This window comes from Pelecanus crispus, chromosome 1 (genome assembly GCF_030463565.1).
Source record: "Pelecanus crispus isolate bPelCri1 chromosome 1, bPelCri1.pri, whole genome shotgun sequence".
Lineage (NCBI taxonomy): Eukaryota > Metazoa > Chordata > Aves > Pelecaniformes > Pelecanidae > Pelecanus > Pelecanus crispus.
This window is the reverse complement of record NC_134643.1, coordinates 157,693,024-157,716,714: the sequence shown is the minus strand read 5'-3', so window position 1 is coordinate 157,716,714 and position 23,691 is coordinate 157,693,024. Positions and strand designations below refer to the sequence as shown.

The window sequence follows — 23,691 nt, the reverse complement described above, 5'->3', positions numbered from 1 at the left end:
ACTTGAAATTAACAGTGATCCATCTTTTCAGACTGTAAACACTACTGCGTATAAACCACAAGGGACCAACAGTAAAAGCTACACCATACTCTATGCACCTCTTTTACCGCATTACCTTTGCCATTATTAGATGAACACATTGTGTTAATTGGTACAAGGAAGATTAGCAGATTAACAAACAACAGTGATGAAGGCTGAAAGCCAGGAGCACAATCAACATTCCTGTGGATACAGAAAACCTAACAACTTTCTATAGCTTTTTTTGGTTATTAATTATCTAGTATTTTTAATGACCAAGCAGACAGAGTGGCACAGGAGAACTGGGACATGCTTCCTAAGTAAGAGGATTTTGTCTCCAGCCAAAGGTATATGCAAGCTTTTGCACTGCTGGTAAATCTGACAGAAAACACAAACTACAGATGAAGAAATACTTATTCCAAAACATAATCCATTGTCAGCAAAAGCTTTTAGCTATGATTAGTGTTATTTAAAAATTACCTAGAACTGGTTTCCTGCCCAAAGAGTACATACTGCTTGCTCTTTCTTCCAGACATACTTAGTGCCAAATCTGGTGTAGACTCCTTTCATAGGAAAGCTTGTCAGAAATCTAAGTCAAATTGCTAGAAAAATATTTGCAGTTAGAATTCAACTTCAAAGACTCAGTTCAAAGACTTCTGGTAAAAAATACAAAGGAAAACCAAGGGAAAAAAAAATGTATGAAAACGAGAAGTAAACCTCTGAAGTTTTATACGGATCTTTAAGTTTTAACTGCAGTTTCAATTTTACAATTAGAAAGTTTCAGTAGTTACAGTACAAATCAGAAATGGAAGACTAAGTTGAATTTTTAAAAAGTATCCTATTTCCTATGTGTAAGAACTTCTGAACACTGAACTGTGGCAGGCAAAAAAATATATTCATCACACTCAGAAAAGAAATGTGGGTACTAAGAGACCAAATGAGGATTGTATTGCAAATTAATATAAAATACAGCAGAAAAAATAAAATATAATAATTTCACATTAGGGATTGCTATTGCCAGGCATTTTAAGAAATGTTTTTATTTGCATTTTCAGACCCAAAATTACACTAGAAATTCATACAAAGCAGGATAAAATAACTAAATGTTACATAAATACAGGAAAAGATCAAACAAACACAAAGACATTCTGAAATCAAAACAACAACAACCAAATTTCTCATTCAACACATACGCTTATGTTAAATCAAAATCTGGTTTTAGCCATTAAAACTATAATTACCTCAAAAGATAATCTGATAAGATACCTGTCTGTTACTTATCAACCATCAAATAAATGAATGAATTTACTCTCTGAAGAGTCAAGGGTAACTAAGATTCATACCTGTAAGGAAAGGTTGGTATTTCCGATCTGCCTACTCCAGGGATCCAATTCCTTAGATAGAATGAGTCATTCCAAACAGCAGCATTACTTCACTTCTTTAAAAAGTATTGAAGAAAGCCATTTAGCATATTATGCAATTTTTCGTTTTCTTCTTTATGAATTAGGGAAATACCAATGAGATTCCACATGGTAGAGTAACTTATACAGTACTGAGGTCCTCCTTAATTTATTTATGGAAAACAGTTAGAAAAAAAAAAATCCAAATTTCAAGTAACACAGGCAGTTGGTATAAATTACACAGAACAATAATCTGATTGAAAGACAGTGCTAGTGACTTGTGCTTAGACTGGAGGTAAGAGAGTTACTTCTCAACAATCCCAAATTCAACAGAATTGAATTGAGGTTTATATAGAGGAAAGCATGATCTGGATTTGTGGTCCTATGTAGTTCTTGGATCATTTGGTGAAGAGTAAACAATTCAAACATCTTCTTATTGCTTCTGCAAAAGATTTTACATAAAATAATTGTCAACTGAAAATTGAGAGATTTCATCTAAACACTAAGGATTCTACAGAAAAAAAGTTTTTAATGAAAAATGTGCATTATATTGTGAGTTTCATATAATTCTTCTATGTTGCATATGTTTCTAAGCAGAAGGTTATCAATGCATGTTGAGAAAAATCTCAGCAAAAATCACTAAAAACTATCATTTCACTTTAAGTGGTATTTACATGTAGTATAATGAAAGCTCAAGGAAAGGCTATAACAGGGTTTCATTAATGTGAAGTAAGATTCCCGAAAAAATAAATAACAAATTTTAAATAGTTAGGATTTCTGAGCAAATTTTACTTTTAGCATATTTCCAAAGTATGTTACGATTTATACTATTTTACAGGCAAACATATTTTTTTCCGTATAATTCAATTTTGTTCCAAATAAAGTCAAATGAAAATGTCAGTTTTGTCAACAACTTTAAGTCTAATGTAAAAAATAGCTCAGTTTAGATACCTGCTTTTATAAATGAAACAATCCCATTAAGTAATGCACCAATGGAGCTCAGCAGCACGTTACTACTGATACGATGAAGACCTTTGTTACAATAAACTAGTAACCGTAAGCAACGGCAGCATATTTTATAAAGGTTAACATTCCCGAAAGGGCTTAAATGGCTCAAGACTTTAAATTTTGTTTTTGAAGGAAATGAAAACTGATGAAACTTGAATGCAAGTCACAGATGAGGCTCAATTTTCAGAGGAGATTATTACCAAGTACCCAAGTAAAACTGAAGGTCAAGGGGAAAGAAAAGAAGAGGTCTCTTCTAAACATTCTTGTCATCTGCATACATAAGGAATATTTCCTCTTTAGGCAAGGGGTTTTTCTGTTTGTTTGTATTCTGTAAATTGAACTGGACTTAGAAGGAAATTGAGAGTCTTGTCTTACACATCTGTGACAAACAGTTTAAATTTAACTGTGAAGAGAGAAAGTCCAGCATTATCTATGGTAGAGCAAATAAACAGCATAGCAGAGATGAGGTTTTGAAAAAGGAAAAAGATAAAGGTCCCCAAGTTTACTGATCTAATAATAAGTAACAGAATAATGGTAGTAAAGGATTACTTTATTCTGGAGAGTTTTTGCAGTATAACACTGAGCTTTTCCAAAATCTGCATATCTAACTTAGAACTTCGCAGCAATACAGAGCAAGTACGGAAGAAGGATTCTGTACTGCAGGCTTCCAGGAAAGGCTTTAAGGAACCTGTAAAATAATTAAAAGAAAATAATAGAAAATAATTAAGAGAAAGAAAATAATTAAAAAACTGTATCACAGAGCTCTGCACAGGGATAAGTAAAAGAGCTACTGATACCTTTAGAAGTCTTTAAATGCCTCATGTTGTGCAACTATTAGAACAATGAAATAATTCAGTTTATGCTGGGCATGTGATGCAGAACTCGGGTAAAACTAGGAACTGAAAAAATTCACATTCCTAAGAGTTCTCACATTACCAACCTTTGTATTAAAACAAGGCCTATTCCCTGGAGAACAAAGGAAAACAGGAAACAGAACAATTTTAGACTCAAATAAAAATTCTTATCTTGAACATGTTTATTCAATGCTCATTTATCATGGTTCTTTCCTTTTGATCATGCGAGGGAAACATCAAGCCATCCAAAAAGACTCACAAGGAAATATTTTAAACTGCTGCAAATCACATGGACAGGGACAGTACATGTAGAAGCTAATGTGATGCCTGACAGCCTTTCATTATCAAAACACCGCCACTGTACTCTGTTTCAAGACAGGCAAAATAATAATTGAGAGGTAAAAGTAAGAGCTGGATAAGAACACTTAAATACCAACAAAACTCCTTTGAAATAGTGGATGAATTTTTAAGTCACGTAGCATAACGTTTCCCTCTATCCTATCCCCCAAAATCTAATCACTTCAGAATAAGGTTAAATCTTTTCCCTCATTATCTGATTCTTGGTTCTGATATTACAGATTAATTTATAGCAAAAACATGAAGAAAATAAGTAACAATTGGGGTTTTTTAAATGAATAGTCTTTCATATAGCATAGGGCATTTGCATTAGAAGAATACAGATATGAAGAAAATATTCTAATGTTTACATGCTGTTAAAAATATTTAATGTGCTATACTTAATAAGAAACTGCAGTATGCAAATTATAGCATAAACCAATAAACACAGACATTAAAAAAATTCTTCGCACATACACTGAATACTGTAGTTTATAAATAGGATGTCAAGATGCTTTTATCAGTTCAAAGAGGACTGGATGTATCTTTTGGTCAAAATTTTCCTTTTCCTTGTCCAAGGACATACAACTTATTAAATACAAGTAGCCTTGGAGTGAATTCAAGGTTTTAATTTATTTCAGGAGGCTTACTGATACAAAACCAGAAGAAATGCTACAGAAAACTGTTCGGAATAGGGCTTTAAAAAAAAAAAAATCCACTTGGCAATTAAAGTCAGCTAGAAAGCCTAAAGAACTAATTTTCTCAGAGGTGGGCATTTATACTGAATATATGAATATATGAATAACAAGGACCCAGTAATTTCTAGATCTTACTATTAGGAAGTAGATTTTTCAAAACCTGTATTTTTTGCAAAACAATGGCACGTCATTTGGCTACACCAACAAATGACCCAGTGTCACTCCTGCCTGGATGCTGAGTACATTGTATCATGCATTATACTATACAGTGAAGTCAACAAGATTTGTGGGCTTTTGCTGGTTTACACCATCAGATGAAGAGACCGAGAAACAGCAAATGCCTTTAGCACAGATCAGAGGAGCTATGGATACATGTAATCCTTCCTCTCTTTTCAGTATAGGTGCTTTTGGCAGAATTGACTTAAAAGGCTGGATTGAACAGGCAGAATCCACAAAATATGTAATGGAATGTGTGGATGGAAACTACACAGATGCAGGATAACAGATTTTGGTAGCAAGGGGCCAACCTTGCAGCGATAAAAAGCAAGACAACAACTTATGTACTATGAAGTTTGGAAAAGGCAGGCAGATGCTTTGTAGATTGCACAGCTGAAGTATCCTCTGTTCTTTACCCAAAGCAATACAAGCCAACAGTTATTCCAAGAGACATACATTATCAAGGCAATAAATGGTTATAAATTAATTTATTTTTCTGTTTACTTCTACTTCCATGTTCCTTGCATTCTTCCTACCATGTTCAATCCACCTATGGATTTATGCATATTCTCCTCTCAATTTTAGTACTATTTCCAGCTACAATTTTCTGTCTCAAAATTGTAACAGTAATAAATATAAAAACAGAATGAAAGTAAAGTAGAAATGTAAGCAGTAATCAGTAAAAAATATACTAAAAATGATAAGTACATATATATTTTTATTCTCTGTCAGTAAAGACACTATTTCTTATTTTATTTTAGCTTAGCTTATGGTCTTCAATTAAGGATAGAATCCTATAACTGAAGTGATGTATTAAGTACCATTGACAGCTTCTAAGACAAGAAAAACATCATGGATACTGGCATAGTGAACTATGACTGCATTTCTATAGACCTGCAGATACCATAATACATTAAAATCAGATGAATTGAAGATTGGAAGTTACAGGAGAATTCCTAAAAAAAGAAACAGGCACAGCCTCCTGAAGTTGAAAAATAAGGTTCGTGCTGAAGAAATACATTTTATACATGTGCATAAATAAATATTTATATAAAATAGATACATATAAAGAAACCATTCACCAGATATGTTTGAATTGACCTGAAAATGCCTTTTTATCAAATATCACACGGGACCAGTAGAATGTTGATTTCACCAAAAAAAAAAAAAAAAAAAAAAAAAAGGAAAATTTAACTTGGGAATGGAGGATTGTTCTAATGTACAACTCAACACGTAACAGAATTGAACAAATTTGTCAGGAATCTATTTAGCCACTGGTCTCTATGACAGAACTCTGAAGTTATTAAATACATACAGCAGTGATTAAACCTGGAAAAATTAATCCAGAATTCACTTCTAGTGTGATGGTATCATGCCCTAGCGAGTCTAACTTGTTAAAATCCATGAAAAGAGGTGACAAAACTACAAAGAGAAACAGCAAATAAGCAAAGCCCAATGAACACAGCCTACCATCTTAAGAGCACTTTGTATCAAAACATTTCTATCACTTAAGAGCATTTGAAGTAAACATTTCTATACCGATAGAAACAAGAGATAACCTACTCTAAAGCAAGAAAAATCTAGGACTAAAAATTATGTTATCACTCAGGAATTACAACTTTATAGAAATTTTTCTGCCGTTTACTAGAGTTCCTACAAATGACTGCCTATTCCCAAGAAACAGAAACAGTCCTATCAATCTGCATGGCACCACTGATGAAGTCTGTTTTAACAATAAAAACTTGAACAGTATCTCTTACTTACCAAAGATGTTTATCAGAAAGGTAAGAAGAGAAAAGTGTAAATAAATGTGTCAGAGCACTGACATTCAAGAAGCAAACTGAAAAGGTTTTTCTTCTTTCTATTGCCTGTGAAAACAACAAATAGTTTTAGAAACACCTCATTTAACATGACTTCTGACTCAGCTGAACTCTGATTCATGAGAGATCTGAAGGTAACAAGACTGCTGGGATGAAGAGGGCGGTCCTACAATTTATTTCTATAAATATCCTTAAATACCATAAAATGCTTTACATTCCTTTTCTGCAGGGGTAAACAAATACCATATTCAGCTGGCCTGGACATTTCTTTGCTGCCTTGCTCTTACTGATTCCTTAAAAATATTTAATTTAAAAAAAAAATATATATATATATATACACACACATATGCTGTAAGAATGTTTTGACTGTGAAGTTTACTAACGAATATAAAAGATATGCATTGCTTTTAAGACAGAAGGATTCTTACTATAAAACAGAAAGCCAAAGTGGAAATAATTTCTGAAGTTTTGCAAAGTTCAATTATGTGAAAGCAAACTGATAAAGGCACACATTTAAATGGACTTTTTGTACACTGTTTATATATTCACTTCAGATAAGCTTTTGCAGAATATGTTCTAAGTAATCAGAAAATGTACAAAACAAGCATATAATTTAAATGCACGTCCAGCTGATGAACTAAAAGAATATAAGCTTCACTTTTTAAAATATTTTGGTGGTTTAGATCTACACAGGTTTTGGTTTTAGAAAAACTAAATTGGAATCCATCCTGACAGGAATTTGGAACAATTTAAAATAATCTGCAAAAGCCTCCACTGGTATCCTTAAAAATTGCAGCATGTTGTAGCTGCATTAGCTAAACTTGATTGGTAGACTGCAATGAACAATGAGCAATTTATCACTGGTGACAGAATTCATCTGAAATTTACCCTCAAAGTAATCAGTTACTCACAGCATAAAATCTCACCAGCTGTAGTTATCCGGAAAATTCTGGTTTATACCTAAAGTTATGCCACCTCAGAAAATGAAGACTGTCAGGAATGCCAACTTTAAGTTCATGTTTTAACAAATTAAAGATTACAGTTTTGCCTCATTTCTAATTGCATGAGGATCTGCCAGGAGAATGGAGAACACGTGACAGCAGCGCAGGCGAGTGATGCAGCACTGTCTACTACTGTGGAAAAGTTAACTAATGCAAAAGTTAACTAACTATGCACCACAGCAGAAACACTTAAAATGAAATAGTAGTATCACTTGCATGTTGCTAATAACCAATTGTCTATAATACAGTCACCTTTAAGAGTTGAACCATTTGCTGAATTTAACTTTTTGTCCTGTAATCAATAGTCAGGGCTGTTAAGTGCCAGTGGTTAAAGCACCGTGGAGATAGGGCGAGATTCCAGGCAGCATAAGGCACCTCAAGTGTCGATGCCTACACGAGTGACCCTGAGTTAAGAGAGGCCCAATGGCAATTTCAGCTGGTCACCCAATATGTGTTCACCTCAGTATGATCTGCATTGCTCTTCAGTTTCCTAGGATGTGCAAGACATTAATGCAGGCGTGAGACAGGACATATGGGAGACCAATGCCATTCCCAAATGGCAACTGGAGGTTACACCCACAAAAATATTGTAATAGAAAAGGTTAAAAAAATAGCAGGAATACTTAAGTCACAAGAGATGCTTGGAATGAAAAGAAGCCTACAAGGAAAACAAAAAAGATCAGAACAGAAAGCTATGCCTTGGGGGTCAGAAACTATCTTTATAATAAAAAGGACAGTATGAAAAGTCAAGTCAAGTCAGACCTCGTTAAGGGAAAAAAAAAAGTTCTCCCAGCCTTTTAAGTAAAAATAGAACAAAAAAAGAGGTAGCGAGGTCACCTGTGGTCAGCACAAGAAAGATGGGATAGAAGCTCAGGGTATTTTAGTCTTTTGGGTGCATACTTTGGCTAATATGCTGGTTTTCAGGAGAGAGTTCTATCTTGATAAAAGGGACAAAAGAAGTCCCCCAAACTTGTAATTCCAAAAAGAGTCCTTTAGTCAGGGACACCAGAACAGACTTCAGGATTCTGCAAGAAATATTGCCTCAATATGACAAGAAGAGTTAAACAATTGTTGCTAACAAGTCAGGAAGCAGCACTTTGTGAAGAGATAACAGCCAATGCAATTTATGTATGTTGGATTTGGACAAAAAAAAGGCAACCTGAATACATGTGCCCTACAGTAAGACTCTAAAGATATTTTCAGGAACTAAAGGAGACAAAAAAATGAAATAAAGTGTACTACAGGTTTATCTATAAGTATGTGTATAGGAACTAGAAGTTTGTTGTGTCAGAGTAGTCAGATACTTTTGTTTGGTAAATAAATGCTACAGCAGTTATAACTCAGCTAGACTTCAATACCATTTGAGAAAGCAACTACATATGATATTGGAGAAGATGGGGGTTAGTAGAAGGACTGGAAGGTGTGTAGTGTAAGGAATTGGCTAAGAGCAAAGCAAAACATTTTGCCTTGAAAAGTGAACTTCAGTTTTAAATACTGATTTTTGCAACTGTGCTTATTTAGTGTATTAATTAATGATTGTGGCATCAAAACAGGAGTAGTCTAATGAAATTCCATGCTGGAACTGCCCATTTAGAAGGCAACAGGTATAATATACATGAAAACCAGAATTATCTTACTTGCTAGAATAGTAGAAGTGTAAAGGCAATACACTACGAAACAACAAACATTTTTCCTGGAAAATCACTGATTAGAAACATCAGAGGATGAAAAATTTTGGTGTGCTAATTGAACTCAGTATGTCTATGAGCAACCAACATGGTCTAACCATTGAAGACTGATTCTAATGAGGCCTGAGAGAGAAAAACACCCTTTTACAAATAACCTAGACAGCATTATAAATTGAAGCTATGCACTATTATGGGTTACTTTGTTCAAGAAACCAGAAAAAGCCTAATGAACTACCCGAATCACTGAAGGAATCACAACTCTCTCTCACAGAGGACACCTAAAGGAGCTTTGTTCCAACACTTTTTCTGGCAGAGCTCTCCTGCCTTGTCTCCCCTGCTCCCCCATCTCCACTCCTGTACAATGACAAACTCAAATAAGGAAGTCCTTACATAAATAAACCTAACCTGGCATGACCTGTAATTCTGTAACATCAGATTGCAAGTAAGCAGGTAAATAAAGTCTGAACTCTGACAATGCATAGATGATACTCAAACCGCACAAATTGTACTACTTCCAAAAAAAGCCTTTATTAAATTATTTCAATTATGACATTGCTCTAAATTCACCTTGAAAGTTACAGAGAAAAGTCAGCTAATAAGTACAGTAGTTCTGCTAGTCAAATACAAAAAAAGTGTATTAAAAATATTTTTTCTAATTAAATCATACTTTAATTGTTTTAATTTAAACCATTTTACGGAAAGATATAAAACTGCAAACTGTTTATAAAAATGCCACTTTCGTAAATAAGAGTAAACAAGATCCTACCTGAATAAACTTTACTGTTCTAAAGATTTAACAAATTACATTGACTTGGAAAGGAATGTGTATATCCAAGTACTGATATCAACTCCTTTTTACATCCAATACTTTTAAAAACTTATCATTCACATCTACCTTCAAAATGGTATGCTGCTTATGAAGTACAGTATTATCCTGAATGAACAGTGAAGCTTTACTTACAACGTGGCTACTTGGCTCTACGTAAGTTTATATTTGATGGTCCCTTCTATTTCTTACTTTGGAGTGCATGAGACAGGGGTCCAAAATTCAGAATGGCTAAGCATTACACAACTGTTACTAGAACAAGAAGATAATGACAAGAACATTTTTTCTTATAGAGAAAGCTGCTATTACTTCAGTAGAAATCAAATGACATTATTCCATTTACTGCATTCATTTTAAAAACTTGTAAACACGTTTTTCATCAAAATCAAAAGTATTCAAACTAAGCTTGCAATTAATTAACAAAAATGTGTGCAAACTTTTGGTGTACTTGATTGCTTTCAGCAAGTATACAGGTTGGTCCTAACATTTATCATAGGCTGCATTTAACAGAGTTAGAGATATTTATCTATGGTTAAAATATTAAACTAAAACATCTATTAATCCAACATAATTATTCACTGTTCTCAGAAGAATGAATAAAAAAATTACAAAGGTAAGACAGGATAATAGAGGAAGGATTTCCTTTTAAATGGTTTGTGTTTCAATGTTTATCCCACTTAAGCTATAAATCATTCCTTTCGCTATAGCTTCAAACACAGTTCCTCAGGATAATTTCACATCTGCCTTCTACACAGGTGAGGGGGAATCCTACCTTAGTATGGTATTCACAGACTCAACATTTTTACCCTTTCGGTACTGCAGAATAAGCTCATTTCCAACGTTTCAATCCTGCCAACAGTTACCAGTAAAGATGATACACTGAAAAATACAGTTAAATTTTAATCTGTTTAAGCATAGAGGCATTTTCTTACTCCATACCTTCACTGCTTCTAGTCTTTAAAGTCTCAAAATACTGAGACTCAAGAAAAAAACATAAGGCTTGGGTTTCCTTGACAGATTCTGACCATCAACTTTTTAGAAGCATCTGTAGAACAATGTGAATTGTGCAATACCTAGCATTAGTTATGGAAGCATTCCAACTCAGAGGAAGAGAGGGAGTGTGCATATAGGCAGTCCACATAAAAAGACTGCCTGCATAGTAAGAAGTTGTGATTATTTACTTGTAAACTGAATCTTTTTATCTCCACTGGCTTGATTAACTTCCCTATGAGATGAGTAAATCTAGACACAGACTTGGTTATCCATGACCGCAGTATTTTCTTACAAAAAAAATTAGAATTAAGGTCCAGTGAATGTGTAAATACAGCTCAGTTCTGCAGTTACTAAAAATCTTAAGATGTTAATATGGTTAAGAAATCATACTTAAGCCCTACCAGAATGTGCCTTAACTTACAGTAAGCATGAAAAAGTAATGTAGAGATTTTTTTTTCAATATGCGCTCATCTCAATTTGTGAATAAGCATGTACTAATGCAAAATATTCTCTCTGTAAAACAGCTTGAAGACAAACTAAATGTAAGCTTTATTTAAAGTAAAGGCCAGTGCTTTGTAATGTCTAATGAGGAAGTAAGTTTTGAATTCCTTGAATGAACGTAAGATTGGGAAAGGGGAACCTACTAATCTTCATGACAGAAGTCAGCTATCACTGCAGGAGGAATTTAAGATGTATGCGGTCTTTGTGTAAAAGTGCAAAGGGTGAAACTTAGACAGGCAGCTCTCTGGTAAGAGCAGATCTCAAATCAAGCACGAATCAGACTACAGTTCAACAATGGTATTTTTGGTAAGGGACTATAAACTCACTACATCCTTCGGAACCCTTTTAACTGATTCACAGGTAAAAAAACCACAGTAAGCTGCATGAGAAACGAGAAGACAGGAACAACAGTATTCAACAAGACTGTATATGGCAAGTATCCAACTACAGAGTGATTTAATACTAATGATGTGATGTTCTTCAACACCCACAGAACAAATTTTCTTGCTGAGGTCATGCTACTTATTACTAGATTGTTTCCAGAAAACGTTTCATGTCTGGCATCCAGGAATTCTCTTGAACAGTGTTTTGCAGCTACTGTCCTAGAAACAAGATCTGAAGAAATTTGTAGTCATAGGGAGAAAACTTTGGGGTATGAAGATGCCCTGGAAGCCACTGGTGTCATATTATAACAATCTGGATGATTAAAAGTAACTGTTACTTCAATTATTAAACATTAATTTTAATAGTAATTTAAATGGGAAATGATAAAAGTGGTTTTAAGCAATAAATACAATATAAGCCATTCAACTAAACCAAAACATATCAGTATTTAGCAGTTAATACATTTTGCTTCCAAAATTCAAAGGCAGTCAGAGCACTGCATTTGTGGTAGTCTATCAGCAAGCACATTCAGAGTATATCAAAACACTAAATGTACTTTCTGTGCTAATACTATCAGAGAAGGTTTTGTTCTTACTTCTACCTTCAGACAAGTTCATAGCTTCAAGACGGGACTAAAAACCAAACATCATGGCTTGGTAGCCTACTTTCCTTAACTAAGGTAAGGAAACCTTCAAAAGCCTTGGTACTGAAATCTTCCTTCCCTGTCAAATCAGCAGGAATGTATCTCTTTGCCTTTCAGTCAAAGGGGAAGCAAGAAAGATGTCTTTATAGACCACTCATTAGTTTCAAAGACCAAAAGAAGGATCAAGTTGAATTTTATGGCACTCATCTGAAGCCCCAGATTCAAGCAAAACACCACCACCATTAAATAAAAGACTGCAGTACTTGCTCCCTTGATCCTGCTTTTATCAGTCAATCAGCAAAGGAAAGATGGGCATCCTCCAGAAAATGAACATGGATTGAAATCCTGGTAATGGGTATGGAGAGCCAAATAAGAGACTGAAAAGGATAAACCTGAACTGGCACTCATCCCATCTGACCATGAAACAAAACCAGCACCGATGAGATAGCTACAGTGAAAATATAGCTAAACTGCTGCTTTGATGCTGTGTTCACATGTATCGGCCATAGGAAAGTACATTTAAAACAGAACACCAAACAGGTTGAAACGTACCACTTTATGCACCATTATGGACATTTTTAGACAAAAATATAGCAGAATGTAGTAAGAGAAAAGGGGTAAAATACCTTTGTTGAGCTGATTTTCTACTGTCAGGTTCATAACATGCTGTTTACTCTCCCAACTGTGGCATTTAGAACCAACCTATGGATAGCACGCTAAACCAGCTAGACTTCAACTTAGGCCACTGAGCTCATCTGAAGAAAAAGAATCAGTCCAGCATGCATATGACATGAAATAAAATATAAATTATTTAAAATTATATTGTTTATCCTAACAATTACTTACACCTTAATTTCAGCTACTTATCAAGTTTCTAGCATATATTAAATGAAGCAAATATTTATTAACAGAAAGCAAATGGTTAGGTAAGGACTTCACTCAGTTGCAAGTTGCTTTCCTCAAATGTAGTAATGGTAAAAGCAGTGAACAGAATCCACAGAAGTACTAGAAGATGGCAAAAAAAAAAAACAAACCCAAAAGGAAAAGACTATTACAACATGAAAGCAAGCTAAAACTGAAGTTCTCTTGACACAAAGCAAACTCTCTGAAATTACTGCATAACATCTCTAGCAGCTCCTCTCACTCTTACGCCCTGAGGAGCTGGCTGAAACTAACCTCAACTTCTTTCACTCATGACATTTAAAAGTCAGCCTTTGTTCCAACTATGAATGTTTCTGTATATTATAAGAACAGTAATCAGTATAATATTTTACCCTCCTCCTTAGGCTTTAACATTTTTGTAAAAGAGGTGAGGCAAACAAGATTGGCCTACATATATATATAGCATGTGTATATATATATACCCCCATGACATACTGTTACAGTTCCAAAAATGTTAATGATTTGGACAAAATGGTAAGTTTATTTTTGCCTGGCACCATACTTCAGAATTATACAATGGCATGAAAACTCAGTGATGTCTGGGCAATGCCTGTGCATCTGGAATACTGTTCAAGTTCTGATACCTAAAACGTAGTCTGGTGACACGTATGTGACTTGAGAACCCAATTTTATAAATACACATAATTTGAATCCTTCCAAGAAATAATGTGACTGTACTGTATATTATAACATGGGCTCTAGAGATTTGTATGCTATGATGATGCATCTAAGTTTCAAGAAACATACACAAATAATCTTCCCAAGGGTACCAAAAGTCTTAATCATTTCGTCACAGAATTCCTGTGGTATTAAGACCACCATGTTTCTGTGGCCTAGCTGGACAGGTACACAGGTGTTATCCACTCTTGTACAGAATACATGTCAACTCAGACTAACTCTTCATGAAGCTGTGGATGTCAAGCATATTTTTTTTTTATAGTTTTAAACGAGCTTGCAGCTGGTTTATGAGATCTACTAGACTGGCACCATTCTGTGAAATATGGTAAGCTCTCACTAACCTGGAATCAAAGAAATTAAAGAGTAAACCCCAATCCTAGTAGTGACCAAAAATGTTCCAACCTGGAATCTGAAGTAATACTAAGAGATGAACGAACCAAGAAGACCACCTTGAAGGTTGACAGCCCATCTTGTGGCTCTAATGAGGAAATAACGACAAATGGTTTTACACCAAGAATGCAAATGGATAGACCTCTTGACACAAAGGGGGTCAAAATAAGCTGATACTCCCCTTTTGTCTTTGGGGTAGGAATGAAACATCTAATCCCTGACTACTAAGGTTACATTTTCCGCTCTTCTGTCATCTAAGTGAACATTCAGATGTTGCTTCAACAGTACCTTGTCATGAAGGCATGGATGGGAAAGGTAATGCAAGAGTACAAACTAGATGAAACTATCTGTAATATTCACTGCTCACACTTTCTCGCTCTTGTTAGACCTGGAGATTCCAAGTCAGGTTTCCTGAAAGTCTGTCACTAGAAGTTGTGTAGGGGTCATTTGGTGTACTAACCTATGCTTCTTCCTTTATACCTCACACAACTGCGCTGCGCGGTGCAAAAAACCATCATCTGCTTCTTCCTTCAGAGTGGAATGCATAAGCTCACTGGAAACACAGAAGACCTCCAAATTCTTAACGAGCAAAGAGTTTCATTAGCCTTTGAACTGAAGGGGTACTGATCTTTAAATGAAGTATTTTTTATGGCTTGAACTCCAACCCTGATAGTTAGCTTCATCAGCCACAGTCTTAAGGGCATGGATGTGCCAAACATCCAAAAATATGTGCGGGCATGTTGCATACAAGGCGGCATGATACAGAGAGATTTTGGCTATCAGCTGCCTCTCACCATATAGATTTTACTTCTTCCCACTGCTCTGTCTTTTTTAAAACAAACAACCTGTTTTATTAAAGTTAGCCTTACCTTGACAGAAGCACATGGTGAGTGTCAACACACATTTAGAGAATGACAGAGAAGTAGATCTTACCAAACAAATCCTGGTTTACTGTCCTTTTGCTTTTCTTTCTTTTTTTTTTTTTTTTTTTTTTTAAAACTAAACTTATTTGAAGTGATCCTTGTTGCTTGATTCTCTTCCAAATAGTAGCCATAAGATACTGACCTCGTGCAGATAAAGCCCTAGAAAGAATGGCATCTCTAAAGTGCCAAAAAAATGATACTGCAGTTCTACTACCAAAAAATTCCTTGTTAAATGTTATTCCCAGCCTACAAGGCAAAAAATGAGTATAGAATATTTAACACACTGTTTGGCTTTATGGCCACAGTTCCCAGGAGGAACTGAAGAATCTCAATTTCATGCATTTTTTTCAGGTTTTGAAATGCCCTGAAGCCATCCTGTGCATCACCTTATGATCTAGCAAGCTTTCTCAGACAACTAAATCACTCAAGAATTAATTTTTCCTCCACCTCTGCCTGCTGATCCTTCTCTTTCTTGTGAAAAAAAAAAAATAATCTAACAGAAGGCGGCAACAATCAGAACAGTAGAAGATACTGTGTATGAATGCATATCCTGCACTGGCCAGGACTGATGAGCATATAATAAGGACACCATAGGTAGACAGAGAAAAAAAGTATTGAAGGATGTTATCTTTCAGTTCTCCACCATTTCTCATTGAAATGGTGGTGTCAGGATTCTCCTAGATTCTTGATGTGAAACGCCTGAACAGAAATGGAGAGGGAGTGTATGAAAGGCTGTATGCCAGCAAAATGCACAGCAGTGAGACTATTAATTTTAATTTGCCATTAAGGTCTTGTATATAGATAGCAAACAGATGGTACCAAAGCCTCAACTGTGGCATTTGACACCACGTTTTAAGTAACTGAATGCCTTATCAGCACTGTCAATGTTGTATGAACTTGCAATGGAAACTTGGATCCTGGACCTATGGTACAGGGTATACTATGAAGCCAAAAGCAATGATACTGATCTAAAATCTGAAAATGTGCATACCAAACCCAAAAGACATTGAGGTGCTGGAGCGTGTTCAGAGAAGGGCAACAAGGCTGGTGAAGGGTCTAGAGAACAGGTCCTATGAGGAGCGGCTGAGGGAACTGGGGTTGTTTAGCCTGGAGAAGAGGAGGCTGAGGGGAGACCCTATCACTCTCTACAGCTACCTGAAAGGAGGTTGTAGTGAGGTGGGTGTTGGTCTCTTCTCCCATGGAGTTAGCGATAGGACGAGAGGAAATGGGCTCAAGCTGCGCCAGGGGAGGTTTAGGTTGGAAATTAGGAAAAATTTCTTCACAGAAAGGGTGGTCAAGAATTGGAACAGGCTGCCCAGAGAGGTGGTGGAGTCACCATCCCTGGAGGTGTTCAAGAAACGGGTAGATGTGGCACTCTGGGACATGGTTTAGTCTAGTCTACCCTTGATTGGTTTAGTGTGGACTTGGTAGTGTAGGTTAATGGTTGGACTGGATGATCTTAAAGGTCTTTTCCAACCTAAACGATTCTATGATTCTATGATTCAAATCAGTCAATGGGCTTAAGCAGTACTGCAGACTCTCTTGTTATAATTTCTATCCAAGCACAGAAATACCCATCTTAGACCAGTAGATAGTTTATTCATATGCAGCTTAAGTAATTTTCCTTAATATAGGAGGGAAATCTAGGTTTCATTTCTGGAACACAAAGAAGGTAATTTCTTCCAGGGAAGACAACCTACGTGAGGACCTCAGACAGGCCTGGACTATACAGAACCATTAGCATTCATTGCTTATGATAACAAAAGGTACCTGCAGTTACAGGGAGGTCTAGTGCAACATAGTAGTTATTTCATATCTGATTCACATCTTTCAGTCTGGACAACTAAAATTTGAGTCTGTAAAAACACTTCACAAAAAATTTAAAACTTAAAAAATTAAGTTATAGAAAAGAATATCTGGGGAAAAAAAAAGCACTGGCTTTTTTCCAACTTAATTTCTAATCACTTCAGCTCTAAAGATAATGTTTTTGAACAAAAATATTGGAATACTCCCGCAGAGCCAGAAAATTATTGCAGCAAGTTGAAAGAATGCCTAGGATTGCACATCTTACATGAAAAAATAAAAGCCTAGACTTTGCCTCCTGTTGGTAAAATGCTGGTTTTTTGGGTAATGTGATTCCATATTTTAGCATATGGCCAGCTACCTATGACTTCATATCTAAGGCTGCACACCAATACAGCTTTAAAATCGAGCATAAATTCCTGTTTTAATGTAACGCAGAGAGCCCTCTGAATATCCACTACCGCCTTCTAGCTTGTTTTTTAATGACTTATTAATAGGAAACTTACAAAGGAATGAAAATACGATTTCCCATCAACAATACTACTTCTCATTGTTAACAATTTCTTGCAAAACACTAACTATGTATTAGAAAAGAGCAGAACACGCCTATAACTTGTGTATTGGCAATTTATTCTACCAAAGAGAAAGGCTCTGCATAAGGCTTTATACTCAGCTGCTGAGAAATACACTTTCAATTAAATGTCAATTCAATTAAACATTACTCCTCCTTCCCTGATTTCACATATATACATCTTCTCTGAGAAGCAACAAGGCAAAATGTGTCTCACAACGTATCTCCATTATTCTTCACACTGCAGCCATCTAGCATATCAGAATGACTACTCCTAGGTAACAGAAGAGGTACCACTACTGGCTTTACCCAAAATAATACCAGACACCATCCACCCTGCTTAGGTTACTTTTGTGCTTACAACTATGTCTTGCCCAATCACTTCTACCAATCATAGTTATGACTATTAGGAAGAATAGTTTAGTGTAAGACTACACTAACTACATGGTCAGAAAAAGAGTCTGCAAGGAAGAATAAAACTTTAGTTAAATCTTTCTGACACTTATCTCACTACAAAATGGCTTTTAACTCAATGCTGTTCCATCCCAAGTCAAACATGCTTTCTATTTTTACCACTACAATGCATTGTAAAAAAATACTCCCAAAATAACAATATACATTTCAAAAGCAGCAGCAGCCCCTTCCCCTTTTCTGTTTTAAAAGGCAATGAGTGATTTTTATCTTTAAAAAAAAAAAAATCACAAGGTTTATTCAACATGGCACTGGAATGCCTCACTACTTTCGTGTTCATCCAGTTGGTTATCAACTGATTCTTAGCCTGTATCACTTGGAAGAGCACCGTGACAAATGAGATTATTAACCCTTTTATAGGGCCACAGCACAGTAAAATTCAGCAAAGCATAACCATCTAAGCACAGTAAAACTCAGCAAAACATAACCATCTCTTCTAGAAATGCCATTTCCAATTATTAGAAAGTGAAAAATGACTGGGGATGAGCTGTCCGTTCAAACTAGAAAAAGAATTTCGATAAAGCCTATTTTTTATCTCCACCTGCTGGCAGGTTTTCATGATATGGCTTCCCTGGCACAGCCTGTCTTCAAAGAAAAACATCAGCAAGGTGAAACAGGGGAACAAACTGAAAAGCCAAACCAAATATAGCAACAAAAAAATTCACACCAATAAATGAGAAAGTAACCGGGACAAAATATAAAGCATACGTGCTGAGAGGGAGAAGAGAAGACAAGATAACTCAAAGAGACAGACAATTCAGAAATATATTTTATGTCTCCAAGGAATTTACATGATACAAATGAATGCTAACACCAGATTAAATTATTTATACAGAAAAATCGTGCTATTTTATGCTGTATTTATGCTTACCTCACCTGTTTTCAACATGATTTTATATTTTAATTATTTTTAATTACCCAAATTTACCAGATTCTGTGGTCATCTGAAGTAATCCATCAAGAGCACTGGAAAGCAGACCTCTACTGGATACTTTTAAGTGACTTAATATGACAGGTACACATTGGTATTCCAAAAATAAGGCCTTCCCTTCATCTGTCTTCAAGTCTATGCGAAGGGAATCAAACGCTTGAGCCAGATAATCCACTGAAAGATATCAGAATACAGGCAATAAAATTTCTATAATCATAGTTCCATTAAGCAACATGTGAATAGCCATCCTGAGAGTTATTGTTGCAGATATATACTTAAAAGTTAAATGGCTGAAAATATTAAATTTTATTTTTATTTAAAGACATCCTCTGCCTGCTTTTATTCCTTAAAAATTTGTTGTGAGTGGAGCAAAAGACTAACTACATCTCATATGTTGAAGAAAAATATACAAATATACTTACAAATATAAAACCTTTCTAATATTTTGCTTAAGAGAAAAGAAATCACAAGCTTGCATAGTTTGAGTCAATGTTGGTTTCAACATCTGGTAAACCTCTGTTAAAGGAGTCAAGGGCTGATTTGTCTGAATAAGAGAAATTACTTTCATGAGAGAAACTACTACCATTCCTTTCTATAAAAAGCTGTAGTTTAAGTTTCAGTGCATACATTTTATATACTCATCCATTGTGGAGTGCACTAAATTATACCAAGAACATAGATTAAGTGAACCAATCTAATTTTCTTAATTTCCTGATGTCAAATATTTCTTAGTATCTTGGAATAGCATTGATCATCTGGAGCACAGAAAATTAAGTATAAGGAAACAATTTATCCCATAGCAAAAGTTTAACTACAGTGCCATCTGCTGGATACTGACATTTTGAAGGAAATGGAATAGATGTTCAAACCAAATGTGCTACCTTATCACTAGATCATTAGTGCCATGTGGCCAGAGTGATCAAAATTCATACACAGTGATATTTGACATATGTTTAACAACAGATCGTATTTTCCATGGTACAGAAGCCACCAGTAAAAAGCAACCATGAGAAGCTAAACTGATTCATTCTAATCAACAGCATTCATCTGCTTAGGGTAGGTAAGTCTCTGCAATAAGTTTTTTGTATTGCAATTTTTTTACATCCTTTTTACCAAACTTTTCTAGAAATGTGAGTCTCGATTTAAGAGTAGTTATCATGCTTCACCAAAATATCTTGACTGAAATACTTCCCTCCAACAGCTGAAATACTGCATATGTTCATTAATGATGTCAGGGGGGTCTTCTACCATGTTTAAATCCTGTGTTTACTGTAAATACTCACAATATAAATACCACACAGGTCAGTTAAGCATAAATATATCCTAATCTGCTTAACCATCTAATCTAGAAGGGTGACTTCCATGATCAGGAACATTGTTCATTATCTGTGGATTTAAAATCCTTGGCATCCCTTGTTAGTGTCAATCAGGGTGCCAGAGATTGCAGCAATTTTGTGATGTGGATCTCTGCTTTCTAAGAAATGGCCTATTTCATGCAAGAGAGTGAAAAAAATTAGATGGCAAAGTAAGCATCCGATTCTGACACTCCGGCATGTTTTTGGAGGATTACCTTGAAAATTAACATCTCTGTAACCTGTCTCCATCCCTTTGTGTTACTAGCAGAGGGGATGTGTTACTAGTAAAGACATTTTAAAATACAAACCATTCTGAGAACAAGCTATAGCAAAACCAGAATAATGGCATAATTTAGGTTGGAACTTCCTACCCAAAGCAGGACCATTTCTGATGTTAGATCAGATTGCTCATAGTCATAACCCCACTGAACAATTATTTGCTATCAAAATGATCTATGCTTTTAAAATGCCTTTGAAAGGGAAAAATAAATGGTTAGTATCACAAAGAGTTGGAAAGTGTTACAGATACATTCATTCTTATGCTATCCTTGTAAAACTTATTCTTGCAGAAAATCCATTATGCAGCACCACAGTACTCCTAAGTTGCTGCAGGTAGGCAGTAATCACCTCTTACACTTGCTTTTAATGGTATGTAATTAGGGTTTTCTGCCTGACTTCCATAAAAAGGATCTGCAACAACTCTTGCTCCCTATTTCCCTTAAAGAGAGAAAAGGCTTCATAACTGAAGGCAGCAGTTAACAAATCAGGTTTTTTTTCTCACCCTGTCCAGACACATCTGATTCTTGTTAACTCGTAGCATCTACTTCGAAACCCTTACCCTCTCCCTCTCCCATGAGGCAGGGAATACCCAACCTTCCCTTATTTCTTTGCCAACACAAAATTATATAGTTTCTAAGTAGAGAATTCTATTTTACACTCCTATTATACATTTTCTGCTAGTGTGAAAGGTGGGAAGATCCTGGGAACAAAGTGGAAACGGAAAAAACCTCACAGTGAAAGGAAAGAATCACTCATCCCGTGATGCCCCCTTACACCCCTGATTCTTTTTGGTTAACAAAAGGCAGAAGTGTGAGCTCAAAATGATGTAGCTGTTTCAGATATAAAATCCCCTAACAGACATTGAAGGCTGTCTGGACTATATTGTTTAAGAGGATATTTGAATTTTTCTTCAAAGAAATAAATACACAAAATATCAAGTCTTTATATAGTCAGAAGCTCAACTTGATAATACGTGGCAATTACATTGCATTCAGGATTCAGAGGGGACCTATCGACTCTGCTGCTTTTATGGTGATGGACTCTTGCATAGGTGAATAAAATTGCTTCATAGCAATCATTGAAACCATTATTGAATTAAAACAATTAAGTCAAAAGAGAAAGCTAATAATAGAAGTCAAAATAAGACATTCTTTGGGATTACTCATAAAATCTGCAGATTTACGAATTAAGAACCTTCAATCATAATTCAGATTACATACTACTGTTGAAGTTTTCAAAGAAGTCATATATAAATTAGAAATAGGTAAGAATTTGTTTAAGTGACTAAAGTTAATCTGTAAGTTAATTTAAAAATAGCTCTCAGATTGATTGAAGGTTTTTCTTCTCTGGGTTCTGACAGAAAAGTACACACCAATCTCCTTGCCAAAAGGATAAGGAAGGAAAGCATTAAAAATCTCACAAGAAACACTCCATTTTTGTCATCACTTTAAAGAAAATGTTTTAGTCTTTTCAGATTATATCTGTTTTCAAAGAAGGCCCCACTGAGAAGATTTGCCACAGCATCTTGAAAACTGCACAAGTGGAGTAACCTGTCATAAACTAAGCAGAAGTCACTATTTTCAGAGCTGTGTTATCTCGTGATATGACCTTGGTTGCTTTTGCCTTGTTAACAAAGTACATTACTATGCTACATCAACATAGGAATTTTGGAAGATTTTGGATAAAAAGCCCACTTTTCATGCTAGAGAGGTGTCTTTGAAGTCTAAAATATTTTTACGTAAACAGAACATGGTGCCTTTGTAAATAAGTCTATTTAACAGTGAAATCTGAATGGACAATGATATCAAGAACTGACAATTTCAGAGTAGCATTTTTCAATGATATATTATATCACAATTCAATCTAACAGTTATAATCCACTATACATGTGGCTTTCTCTGTGTGACTACAGATACACCAGGAATACCTATGAACATCCCATTTATCTATTAAGATAAATGCAGCAAAGGTGTAACTATGTCAGAAAAGAAACACTTCACACTGCAGCTGATCAGCCTTTTGGGGGATAGGTAAACAACCTACTAGCTCAAGTAGGACAGTTGAATTCTAGAACTGTACAAAATCTGCTACTTATTTAAGTTTATAAAAGAGCAACTATCTGTGCCATTCCATGCAGTAAAGATCTTGGCAATCCAATCACTGCTGTAGCGGCAGTTTGACAGAATTACCAACATCTCTTTCCCCTTCTTCAGAAATGTTGATTTGTCTGACAAGAAGTCATCATACTAAAAGGAACACATAAATTCCAACATGAAATGAGTAACAGCAAGATTCATACTTGTTTCCAGTATATGTTGCTTGACAAGGTAGTAAAATTCAAGTAAAACCACTTTTCACTAATAAAGCATAATAGATGCTACAGTATCACTGAAATGTTTTTCGTCCAGGCACATGACTGAAATAAGTACATAAATTTAAAAAAATCAGAACTTACCTTGTGTCACTGTTTTAAGAACAATTAAAGTTGACAGAAACCTCAAAGGCATACAGGAACTCTTGAAGAAAGCTGCCGATTTTGATTTACTCTCTGTAGACTGTTCAGAAGAACTATATGAGTTTCCCTTACTTACTATGCCTTTGAAAATATCTTCCCCGAGTCTCCTCATTGTCGATGTCATTGTTGCATGCTGTTTCAAACAATGCACACAGTTAGTGTAAACATTAAACCACATTAAAATCCTATGTACTATGTAGAGATACATAATCATAGAATTGTTTAGGTTGGAAAAGACCTTTAAGATCATCCAGTCCAACCATTAACCTACACTACCAATGTTGCTATTTAATATTTAATCACTAGGGGAAATGATTTGACCGTATATTGGAACATAATCTGTATAGGAAATACTATTTTGCGTTCCAAAAACAGTTGAAAAACATTATCATGGCACCTTATCAACACATACTTCACAAAGAGACTAGTCACTGAGGACCCCTGATA

The 23,691-nt window shown here is 35.3% G+C and overlaps 1 protein-coding gene across 1 annotated transcript in view; it reads right to left on the bottom strand.

Moving 5' to 3' along the window:
• Positions 1-1,688: 1,688 nt before the first annotated feature.
• Positions 1,689-23,691, bottom strand: part of CCDC138 (coiled-coil domain containing 138) — a 39,004-nt gene continuing 17,001 nt past the window's right edge. The window contains exons 12-15 of the mRNA XM_075722483.1: positions 23,185-23,377; positions 19,093-19,269; positions 2,976-3,114; positions 1,689-1,860 (exon numbers count right to left, since the gene is read on the bottom strand). Of these exons, the coding sequence (XP_075578598.1) occupies positions 1,689-1,860; positions 2,976-3,114; positions 19,093-19,269; positions 23,185-23,377 (681 nt within the window). The remainder of the gene's footprint in view (positions 1,861-2,975; positions 3,115-19,092; positions 19,270-23,184; positions 23,378-23,691) is intronic.